Source organism: Gadus macrocephalus, chromosome 6 (genome assembly GCF_031168955.1).
Source record: "Gadus macrocephalus chromosome 6, ASM3116895v1".
Taxonomy (NCBI): Eukaryota; Metazoa; Chordata; class Actinopteri; order Gadiformes; family Gadidae; genus Gadus; species Gadus macrocephalus.
In genome coordinates this window covers 15,208,846-15,221,179 of record NC_082387.1, presented here as the reverse complement: position 1 = coordinate 15,221,179, position 12,334 = coordinate 15,208,846, and the positions used below count along the sequence as shown (strand labels likewise).

General features: G+C 40.8%; 3 protein-coding genes across 3 annotated transcripts; 2 read left to right on the top strand and 1 right to left on the bottom strand.

Annotated features, from left to right (window-relative positions):
* Positions 1-3: 3 nt before the first annotated feature.
* Positions 4-1,131, bottom strand: LOC132459688 (adenosine receptor A2a-like). The gene has a single exon (XM_060054384.1). The coding sequence runs from the start codon at positions 970-972 to the stop codon at positions 109-111; it is 864 nt and encodes a 287-aa protein (XP_059910367.1). The 5' UTR covers positions 973-1,131; the 3' UTR covers positions 4-108.
* Positions 1,132-3,265: 2,134 nt separating this feature from the next.
* LOC132459691 (uncharacterized) lies at positions 3,266-5,173 on the top strand. Its single transcript, XM_060054388.1, has 2 exons — positions 3,266-4,258; positions 4,746-5,173. The coding sequence occupies exons 1-2, from the start codon at positions 3,402-3,404 to the stop codon at positions 4,813-4,815; spliced, it is 927 nt and encodes a 308-aa protein (XP_059910371.1). The 5' UTR covers positions 3,266-3,401; the 3' UTR covers positions 4,816-5,173.
* A 1,949-nt stretch (positions 5,174-7,122) lies between these two features.
* LOC132459689 (uncharacterized) lies at positions 7,123-8,369 on the top strand. The gene has a single exon (XM_060054385.1). The coding sequence runs from the start codon at positions 7,272-7,274 to the stop codon at positions 8,229-8,231; it is 960 nt and encodes a 319-aa protein (XP_059910368.1). The 5' UTR covers positions 7,123-7,271; the 3' UTR covers positions 8,232-8,369.
* The last annotated feature ends 3,965 nt before the right edge of the window (positions 8,370-12,334 follow it).

Genomic DNA, 12,334 nt, shown 5'->3' with positions numbered 1-12,334 from the left:
GTAAATGTCCCTTGGCTATATTGTCCATGCACTTATAGCATGCTGGACAAACATGTGTTAAATCAAGGCAGTGCAGGCCTATAGTCCTAATGCAAACAGTCTTCACTCTCACCTCCGGCAGCAGGATCGCCAGACGTGGGTGAAAAGACTTTCTCTGAGCGCAGTGCACCCTCTGGTATACAGAACAGGGGTGATCACGGCGTTAAGGCGGGGCAGAATACGAATGGGGTCAGTGCCTTCGTTCTTAAACGAATAACACGTAGTGCCGCTGAAATTACACACAATAATGTGAATGAATAGGGGCAACCAGGCCCCTAGAAAAAACACAGCAACGATCACGACGAGATAAATCGAGGAGCGTTTGCCATCCCTGTCTGCGGAGGGCGGCTCCTTCATCAACTGAAACGTGGCAATGTAGTACAGTCGGATATTCAGACCAATCATAATTATGACAGTGCATATGTTCCCCAGGAACGAACCGATGCCAGTGACTCTTTTGGCTGTCCCTACTGGAACTAGGTTGTTGACAGCGACAATGACGAAGGCATATACCCAGTAAACAAGAATGACAAGAAGGGTCCTGTTTCTGGTCATTCGTTGGGAATATTTGAAAGGAGAAGCCACCGCATGGTAACGGTCTGCCTGAGCAGCGATTATGGCCATGTATGACAGCCCGAGGAATGTAGGGGCGATGTAGAAGGTTCTATTGGGAGAGGTGTAGTGGTCCCTCACGTCGAGAACACCAGCATAATAATAAGACACCCCGGAGCAGATGTCACTCAGGCAGGTGCTCAACATGAACATGAAACGGTTCTCGTTGCGCAGCGATTTGTTCATCAAAATGGACAGTAGCACCGAGAAGTTGAGAAAAATGATGGTCGTCGCCAGAAGAATGCTGAAGAGGAACACCAACACGTTTCCAAAACTTGTGAGTGGCAATACGGGCGATAGAGGAACACTGTGGTTGTTCATCGATGCAGTTACGCAGAGACGTTGTGCGTATTTGCGTGTTGATGTCTGCAACACCTCGCCAAACACTGGCTTGCTGGGTTTTATGCGTTTTGTTTCAGCAAGTCGAGCAGGGTTGGCAAGGAAACAACGACGATAACATCATCTAATGGATTCCCTAGTTCCCTAGTTAAAAAAACATTCGATCCAAAATAACTTGGTGATTGGCAAGATAAGCTAAAAATGATTTCATATAAAATATGTAGTGGAAGTAAATTACATTGACCAATCTGCTCTCCGTGCGTAAAGGGCCCTTTGGTCTCATTGGTTGAATGAAAAGGGGGAAGAGGCGGGGCTGCGAATCTATCGCCGCTAACGTGCGTGTAAAAGATCCTTAATCTTCGTGGTATAAAATACATGTTCATAAACATTACCAGATTATAGGCTATAGGCACACACGACAGAGATAACTCATATTTGAGAAAATTGATGGTCGTCGCCAGAATAATGCTGAAGAGGAACACCGAGAAACCCAATGATGCGGCTCGCTGAGACTTTGTAGCCTACGTATTTGCAAGTTCCCTGTTCTTGAAAGCTTCCAAAATGCACAGAAACCAAATTACATGAGAAAATGCTGTTGACTGTGAATGGCTTTAATCTCTTTGACGATTGACAGCTCGAATTTAGGTTTATATAAATGGATTTCAAAGATAGACTTCCGGCTGTAGCCTATACAAACCTTAATGTGCGGAGAGTGGATTAATTCTTATCAATACATCACAGTTTTACGTAGATTAATGTTTGACCAGAAAATTAATGGAATTAAATGAAAAGCCCTTCACAAGCCATATCAATGCCCGGCCTGGTGTTTGATCCGAATGTGGTAGGCCTCATAAATCGTTAAATTGAAAGACTAATCTCACATTTTAACGTATTAGTTTAAAGGTATGAAAATCTCCCTATATGAGATTTTCTAACACATGAGTTTCCCTAGCCTGCCTATCGTCCCCCAGTGGCTAAAACTTGCGTTTGGTGTAAAACGAGCAGGGCGCACGGTACCGTGGCCGCAACCTGCTCAGGGCCAGCCCCACCCTCCTGCTTGACCCGCCTCTCTCCTCCTCATTGCATCAAAGCTACAGACACCGAAACAGCGCGTTTGGGGAAAGCTCAATGTTCGACTGGTTAGTAGTGGCTGTAATTCTGCACCACGGCTGAATTTCGGGAACGTCTTCAAATACTGTGTTAGGGGCCCACTAATATCTCTATTAAAGCATCCATAAAGTAGCATGCCATGGGACCTTTAATTTAAATTTATATATATATATATATATATATATATATATATATATATATATATATATATATATAGGCTAAACAAACAACATAAATTATAATAATAAATAAATGAAGACATGTTAAGTATAGCTTGGATATAGGTATAGCATATAGGTATTGTCGAAATGTACGATGCGCTTACAAACAGCCCTTCTACAGTGTTTACTCAATTCAAAGATTCACTCTAAGATTATTATTTTTTTGCTCTCCATATCGCATCATATTTAAAGATTAACCAGTTCAGAAATGTGTAAAGAGCCCTTGTGCATCGTGTTGAAATCAGAGCTATTAATGCCACCTAGTGGTCCAATTCCGTACATGTTCAAGAAGTTTGCTATTGCGTCGTTTTTAGATGACTGGCCTCACCTCACCGTGATTTCAAGCCTGTAGAAAAGCATGTAGAACTGCATCTAGGATCAAAACAGCGAATTCATATATATATATTAAGATGTGCGGCACGCATCAATACTCATAGATGCAACACAATTATGTGCAATACCAACGGAATTAAGTTTATGGCTGCCCGGTTAAAGCTGCAAAAAACACATAGCCTACTTGATTTAATAACTAAAAGAACAATACATGGCATAAAAAAGAAGCCGGACTAGATTAGTAAATCCATTGACTTGCTCATGTAGTCACACCATAACTTCTTAATGCCTATACAGTATGCATACGCTTACATAGAAGGGGTCAACATCAGAGGCATTTACATTTTCATTTAGCGGACACTTTTATCCAAAGCGACCTACAACGGTTTATACTTATACATTCACACCGAAGGAGGAGGCAACCATGCAAGTTTATATATTAGATATAATATTTCAATTAGGCCTCCCTGAACAAAATAATGATAGTAACAGTGTGTTATGCATATAATATCGTTTAGTCCAATTCCACTGATAACATACAATCATTGAAAAATAACAAAAAGAGTAAGGGTAGTTTATAACAAAGGAGTTAAGAGAGTTTTTCGTTTAAAAATTGCACAAAAACTGTGATTATTCTTCCGTCGACATGTCAGGCGCGCACTGATTGGAGATTACCCCAAGGGCCCAAGTGATCTATAAATTGGGCAAAGGTTTGGACTGTGTCTCCAGCTCTGGCAGAGAGCCACGATGCTCTCCAATACCTCTGTTCCTTTGTCCGTAGACTTTGACAGTGCAGAAGACTTTTTCGTCTTCACTTTCCATATACTGTTTGCAACAAGCTCGGTCCTTGTTGCCGGTTCGGTTGTCATTGCAATATTCAGCACAAAAGTGCTCCGAGCACAGAATCGCTTCGTTTTCATGTTAAATACGAGCATCGGCGACACCTTCACGGGGCTGTCTGTTTATTACCTCGGTCTCTTCGATGTCCAAGAGGGTTACCCTTCAAGAAACGGAACATATTATATTTTGCCCTCGTTTCTAGGGGTCAACATGTTAACATTCCTCTTTGCTCAGTTTGACCGTTACTTTGCCGTGTGCCATCCTTTCTTTTACAAACGCTATATCACTCGATCTTTTGTAATTGCAATCTGTTGTCTTTGCTGGATTTACACTTATACTATCGTGGCGGCACAGAACCTGGTACCAATCTCAAAAGCGGCTGAAATAAATGCTTTTGGTGTAATGACTCTTCAGATCATAGTCCTCACGAAAGTTGCGATGACTATTAAGTTATATATTATAGCAAAGCACCAGTTAGCGCGGGAAGCGCCAAGCGCTGACAGAGATAGCAAGCGGGAATCGTTACGCATCATTGTTTTTGTTGTAATATGCTTCCTGTCATTGTGGGGCCCGTCTTTCGTCAATATTATTGTAAGACAGCTTACTAGAAGGGGACTACGGTTTAGAAACGAAGCTACAAACTTGTTTGCAATTATGGCACGTATGAATGCATTGGTGACTCCTGCGCTGTACATCTGGGGCAGCCCAGCATTGCGAGAGGCAGTCTGGGGTACTGTGTGGCGAAGAGTTTGTCCGAAACGGAGGTAAGGGCCCATACCTTTTCAACTGTTTACTTGAAATTATCGTTTGGCAATCATTTGCTAAAAGATGCCATTTCAGATTTTGAGGATAATGGAAGAAAGATGTCACATTTTGTATTGATATAGGCCTAACGGGATTGCAAAAGCGGTGCTCATATTTCCGTTTAACTTGCGTGTAGGGCACAGTCTAAAACGACGGTTCAGACCATTCATGCAAATGCGTAAATGTATGGCCGATAGATTTTATAGGACTACTGAATCATTTTGTAACACCTGTTTACATTCTAAACGTGACAAAATCATAATTGAATTTGTCAAGGCAGTGAACTTATTCCAAAAAGACTCCAACGAATAGTAAATGGATGAAAACATCGGGACGAAAGGTCGTCCTAAGCTTCACCATGTTTTCATTGTTGTCCATATGTTGTTTGGACATTGTTTACTCGTTTATCTTGTTTTTGCTTTGTTTTGTGTCCCTCTCTACCAACAGAATTGGAATGAAACTCAATGGAATGAATCACAATGGGATTACAAACAGAGCAATGCATTTAAATGTATGAATATACATCGACACACTCTGGTCTCGGTCAATGAATTGTGGAAATACTTCCACAAGCTTTTTCCTAGGTGTGGAAATACAAAATTGTATAAAGCAAGGCCTATGCAAATTAATATATTAACTTTGTATATGCAGTTGTTATTAAGAGCAAATATTGAATAAAACACATATGACTATTCATGTTGAAATGATTTTAATCGGCAAAATAATCTGTCTGAGATACGAAGGATCGATGCTTCAAATAATGTCTGAAACCATGGGCTAATAGGACTAATTGAAAAAGTTTCAGTATTTCTATTTATATTTTAAATGTATGACATTTTGATTTAAGTCTGATCTGAAACAGCCATTCATTCCAAGATAAGCTAGAAATGATTTCATATAAAACATGTGGAAGGCAATTACATTGAGAACGCGTATGGTCAATTGACCCATCTGATCTGTCTGCGTATCTGAGAATCGTGTCGTCTGAACCAGCCATATCAAATCAGGGCCCTTTGGTCTCATTGGTTGACTGCAAAAGGGGAGGAGGCGAGGCGGTAGAAAATGAATGTTCTTAAACATTCCCAGACGAGGCTATTGGCACACACGACAGCGAAAGCTAAAATTTAACAACGCTGTTATGCTCACCGTGAGTGGATGAATGGAGTCTAAATATTAAGTGTGTTACCCGTGTCTGTTCGATGTGCAAGAGAGAGCTATGCTTACTCGACCTATTTCATTGTGCCCTCAACTTTTGGGTCGGATTAAATCATCGTTGACATCGATGATTGTATTATTATAAATCGATGGATGATGGCTGTTGTGTTGACTTCACATTCAGTCGAATTTTTGGGCCAATATACCTGTGAGTGTTATTCTTTTACAAATAGTTGTGCTTACATAAGTGATTTTGACAATTAATATGTAAAGTGTTTTACACAAACCCAGATGAAGATTTACGACTATTGCACTTCAGCCATTTGCTAATTTATAGTTATGTGATTTGGCAGGCTTAGCCCATACTCAAAACCAGACACAGTCGATATCCCATTCGTGAAAAGAACAAAGCTCATTGATTTAAGTTTTTATTTGACACAATTAATTGATTTATGTTACATTAAACTTCCAAAGGAAATGCAGTCAAATCTCTATCTTATAATGCACAAATACTGTCCAAATTTTTTGAGCTGAACATTTTCCGAGAACTATGAACATACACCCTTCCGATCCAATACGCATATCAGACCTCTATTTCATAACAAAAAAAAGTTAAGAGTGAAGTGCACATTCACTTTTTTATTAAGATAAGGGCCATGGTTCATGCTCCTTTCGACCCCAAAGTTGAAAAACATCAACAGCAACTGCTTGTGTTTCCAATGTGTTTAGATGGTACATTGGATGATGCTTTGAAAGCCTTTCCTATATAGGACACGTCATACTAGGCTCCAATAAAGGGCGGGTTGTTTAAATCCCCCACCAATTCCATCACTTCCTGTTGAGCCAGAGCCTCAGAGTCCAAACATAGGCTATAAATTCAGAGTTGAATACCCTTATTCAGTTTAAAACGAACCAGACCCTTCAATTTGAGACAATGAAGGCAGCCCTTGCTGTCACCCATGGTCCGCGCTAGGCAGGGGTCGGCCCCTTTTCTTTGTAAAGGCCTGATTCCACTGGACGCGTAAGGGCCAATTTTGGATAGAAATGGGGTGTATTATTTTTTTGTAATATGCTTTTTTGCTACTTTAGCAATTAAATAGCCTGTAAAGGCATATACAATTTGAGTTTATCCAATGAATATAAATTATTGCAATAAAACATACAAAACAAGCCTTTTTTTTTTTTTGTGGATCTTACAGGACATGAGGGAGGAAAGCAGTAAAAATCTTAGAGGTTCTTAAATTGAAATAGGCATGGCTCTTCAGCTTCAGTCCAGATTTGTCCAAATGAAATCAATATCATTGCATCATAGAAAATATTAGCCTCACCCAGTTTTTTTTTAATTGAAACATCCTCTTTAAAATAACAACACTGATGAACATTTCAAATAATCAAACACCCTATTGCCATCCAGTTCATTTAACCATTGCGAATTAATCTGGAAATTAACAACCGTTTTTGCATTACAACAGTTCAATGGTCCACATTTCCATGAGTGAACATGTATTTTTAACATAAGGTGCCTACATGAAGCATAAAAATAGAGCTTGTTCATCAAAAAACTCTAATCCTAGAAACATGACAAAATGCATTTTAATATGCATCTTGCATCTTAATAGGCTTCACTAACTAACGTGTTAGTGAATACATTTGTCTTATCCGACAAATAACCAAAGTTATGTTGGCTTCGACCATGAAAAGGATCGTCTAAATTAAATTGTATTATGCCTTCCAACAGAAGTTTAGAAGCGCATATTGCTTGGTATATGGACTAACTGTTTCAAGCTTTCAAGAGGTGGAAAACAACGTAGAAAAAACATGAGCTCTCCAGAGAAAATATATAGTAGGCCTATAAAAGCAATCGGTTTGACATCGGCAGCACGCACCAATACGATGCTGTATGGCTTCAATATCACAGACGCAGGGGGTGTGCCTCTTGCAGTCGATTTTGACAGTCCTCTGGATTACCTCATCTTTATTTTCCAGCTGTTGCTTGGAACAGCAGCTGTCCTATTATCTGGCACCGTAACAATCGGAATATTGGCAACAAAAACACTTCGCATTCAAAATAGGTTTATTTTCATGGTGAACACTAGCATTTGTGATACGCTGGTTGGCATTTCGGTGTACTACCTCGGTTTGTTTGATGTATACGAAGGATATCCTCCGAGAAATGGCACATATAATGTCTTACCCTCATTTCTTGGGGTCAACATCCTGACATTTTTGTTCGCACAGTTTGACAGATATTTTGCAGTTTGTTATCCATTTATTTACAGCCGCTTCGTAACGAAACACATTGTTGTGGGAATTAATGTGTATTGTTGGTTGTATAACTTTGCCCATCTACTCGCTCGAAATGTGATTCCCATCTCGAAAGCGACTGATCTGTTTGTTTTTAGCATCCTCTCTCTGCAACTGGTGATACTCACTGAAGTAACCATGACCATAAAACTGTACTTTGTTGCCAAATACCAGCTTGAGCGAGACCCCCCGAGCGCAGAGAGAGATAGCAAGAAAGAATCCTTAAAAATTATATTTTTTGTGGTCATAATTTTTTTGCTATTGTGGATACCCTCATTCGTCAATATCGTATTGAGATTTATGTTCGGAATGGGATTGAATTTCGTAAACGAGGCCCTAAATCCTTTTGCCACATTGGCGCGCCTCAGCGCCGTGTGCACGTCAGCCGTGTACGTGTGGGGCAGTCCGGCGCTGCGTGAGGCCATGAGGAGGACCGTGTGGGGCCGAGTGTGTCCGAAGTGCAACAGGAGGTGAAGGCTAACGAATACACCATATAATTGGGCACTATAATTGTTTTGTTTCACTTCCTTTTTAGTTGTTTAGGTCCAAAGGCCCGTGGATTGCACTCATATCGGCAGGCGCCGCCCTAGTTTTGATGGCCTATGCCTACGCCTCCGCCAAGAAAAAGAAGAAGCGCTGGGCCAATTTTGATGCAGACGATGGATCAACTTGCAGCGCATCAAACTAACGACCAAGCCGCAGGTCTGCTTGTTGGTCTTTTCTGTTTCAGGGGAATCAACATCATAATGTATTGCAAACAAAGTAGCATACACTAATGATTGGGAGAAAAAAAATGTGTTCTTTGTGTATATCTCATGTTCTACCCCTTAGCATTTAATTGTTTTGCCTTCACCGACCAAAGGGCCCAATATTGAGAAGGGATTTCTGATCAAGGTGCGATTATTGGTCGAGTGGAATATTTTCCTGAAGCAAAAAATGAAATTTCAAATTTGTGAAATGCGATGAAGTAGGCTACTTCAGTCCAATAGCCCAATATTAAATGGGGAGAAACCATTTCATACCATTCTCGTTTAGAATACAATGCATATGCTTGGAAACTGGAAACGAATTGGTCTGTATAGAAATATATAAAGGCTTTCTGTGTCCTCCAAACGCAAGATGGACAGGGTCAAGATACCAATTTGACCTTGTTGATTAAAAAAGTGAGTAGAAAATATTCTCATCTCCTATGATTGTAGATTACTTCACAACTTCCAAAAACCTATAATATGTTTAAGGATTAACTTTGTGTGTTTCAATTACTGCAATCAGTTGATGATTTTCCAAATCTGAAAAACTAGCCTGCATAATCTTACTGCTTTCATGCCATACATTGCCCCACACATTATAGCTGCGAAAATGAGCACGCCTTTACTTTACTTTGTGGTGAAATATATTTTGAAATGCGTTGTAACCCAAATACCCTAAATTAAATCGCGAGATATTTGAAGATTCACATCTCTACTTGATGGTAAATGCAAATAAAAAAAAAACTTCATAGTTTTTAATGTAATAGTGGTTTCATAGTAAAATTATTTTTCCCCCTCATTTGCCTTCTTGGCCTTTTGAAACTGTTGTCACATGTCATGTTATTAAAATGTGTAGGCGATGAAAGAAAAAGTTCAGAAAAAACAATTGGCCTAAAAAGCCAAGTTGTAGAATCCAAACAGGCAGGTCTTCGTGTCTATATGAATATATTATAGTGGATATTTAATGCAAAAACTCAGTAGTGATCAACTTGGTATGCTTCTTGCATAGTATACTGTTAAGACGATGAACAAACTCACCTTACATTTTTATTAGTTTAATTTTACACATTCCATCACTGTCGTGTTGTTAGACAGTTAGTGTATATTAATGCAACTGTGTTTATATTCTTAATTATGGTCCTATAGTATCTCGGTTCATTAGATTAGATGAGGCCGGTATAAAACGGTTGGTGTCCTGGTCGATGCATTAGCGATACCTACTGGTTAGTCGGGGTGCCTGCAGCCCCTCCCCAAAACGCCATCTGCGCCAGAAAGGCCTACAAAAAATGTCGATGTTTGTGAATTCTTTGGAGAAACGTTCCACTCTGCGACCGACTAGGCCTACTGAAAGATGGCGTTGTCGACGTCGTCCATCATCTCCAACTCCATTCTTGAGTCGTAGGTTGCTTATCAGAGTGTAGCCTATAACTTATCGCCCGGAGGAGGACGTTTGACTGGATACGTTATCCCAACCCAGTCGCCAAGAAAAAACGTCAGTGGTGTACGTTTCCATGAACACTGGATACGTAGCATTTCAACGTAAAAAATAGCGTGTTATACCTACAATATCCACGTGTGCCGCTGTGGAGGCGGGTTTCGGGGTTTGGGTTTCACGGCTTTCGCGGCAAATTGTGGACACGATTGTTTAGGGGGGGGGGTGGGAGACTGTTGATGACCGGGGAGGGGGGGGGGGGGGGGGGAGAGACACGTTTGTTGAGGGGGGACGACGACACACGATTGTAGGGGGGGGGGGACACGTTAGTTGAAGGGGGGGGGGGGGGGACACGTTTGTTGAGGGGGGGGGGAGACACGTTTGTAGGGGGGGGGCGCGCTCGACAACGAGAGTTGGTTTTTATTGAACGCTCGACAACGAGAGTTGGTTTTTATTGAACGAGACTTCAACACGGAACAGCTGCGCGAAACGATGGTCACGTCACTCTCGGTGACGGTGTCGACAATAATGAACACACGAACAATGTTAATAGAACAACACACAACCACATAACATCCCGAACCCATTAACCCCACTTAATCCTAACAACAAAACAAGTTAACAAAAGCCCCATTTGTCAACTGAGAACCCCAATTCCCAGAATCCCCCGCGGCTCCGGAACACGGCGTAGCTTATATTAATCTTTATTATCTGAATGGGAAATGCAATATTTTAGGACAGATACACCATTAAACGCGTTTCTAATGACATTTCTAGCGAGAAATGTACATTTTCCTTACATAATCTTCAGTCAGTGAATGTGTATGATCTTTATTAATCTTTATTATCTGAATGGGAAATGCAATATTTTAGGACCGATTCACCGTTAAACGTGTTTCTAATAACATTTCTAGCGAGAAATATACTTTTTAATTGCATAATCTTCAGTCAGTGATTGTGTCTGATCTTTAGTTTTATAGTTATTAGGAGTTGATCGGCTCGCTCGCATGTTTCAACGACGTCAGGTTGCTTTCGCTAAACTAGCAGCTCACGTGCTTCCTGCGTTTGTGTTATTAAACTGTTACTTTATGTAACTTTTAATGATATCATCTTGTTAGAAACACGTATATCTGAGAGCCAACCCAGTCGCCAAAATCATACCTACGTTGACAGTGTACGTTTCGTGAACACTGGATTACGTCGCATTTCAACATAAAATAGCGTGTTATACACACACACACACGCACGCACATGCACAGACACACACACACACAAGCACACACACGCACGCACAGACACACAGACACAGACACAGACACAGACACACACACACACACACACACACACACACACACACACACACACACACACACACACACACACACACACACACACACAACAACAACAAAAAAATATTCCCTCAAATATTATTACTTTCAAAACGTTGGCCAAAATGGCCAATAATATCATTTTTTTTTGGGATGCTTCTAGGACATTTTGGGTGGATTTTGAACGGTATGTGGGGGGCACGTTTTTTGCAGGACCTGGCAACCCTGCGCTGTTGCCCGAGATCTGGATCCACCCCGGCGTGGTGCCGTCTCCTTTTGACCTTTTGACCCCAGACTACTGGGGGAATAGCTGAATCAATTCATTAGTCAATCAGAAGCATGTAAATATCTTTCCGGTGGCGTAAGAGGACGAACAAGGTGTCCTTCAACATCTACGCTTCCAGGCGATTGCAACGGTGCCACACATGAGCATATTCGAACATGTTTAATGGTAGTAATTAGCTGTCGAAATTGGAGGCCTTAATCAATACTGAGCAGCTATTGATTTGCTTCCCGATAAAGATGTGTCACAAATGACATGTTATTTAGCATCTACACGTTGAGCTGAGTCCAATGACACCAAGAACGACACTCTAGCTAATGGTAACATGTATTTTACATGGTACACCTAGGTCTAGGACATGATCTCGGTGTAGCAAGAGGCCGAGCTTGATCTCATTGGACTCAGCTTAACGTGTAGATGCTAATTAACATGTAATTTGTCAAAAATCTCCATCGGGAAGCAAATCTATAGCTGGTCATTATTGATAAAGGCCTCCAAAATCGACAGCTAATTACTACCCCGAAACATATTCAAATATGATCATGTGTGGCACTGTTGCAATCGTCTCGAAACGTTGATGTCAAAGGACACCTTGTTTGCTCTGTTGCACCACCGGGAAGATATTTTCATACTTCTAATGGATTGATTCATATTTTTAGGTTCTCGGAGTGAGACTTTAAGTGGCTGCAGCAGAAGTGTTGAGACGAAAGATGATATCAAGAGATTTATAGAATATTCCCATTCACATTATGATTCTTCGTCGTAACATCCGACCAAACATCCTT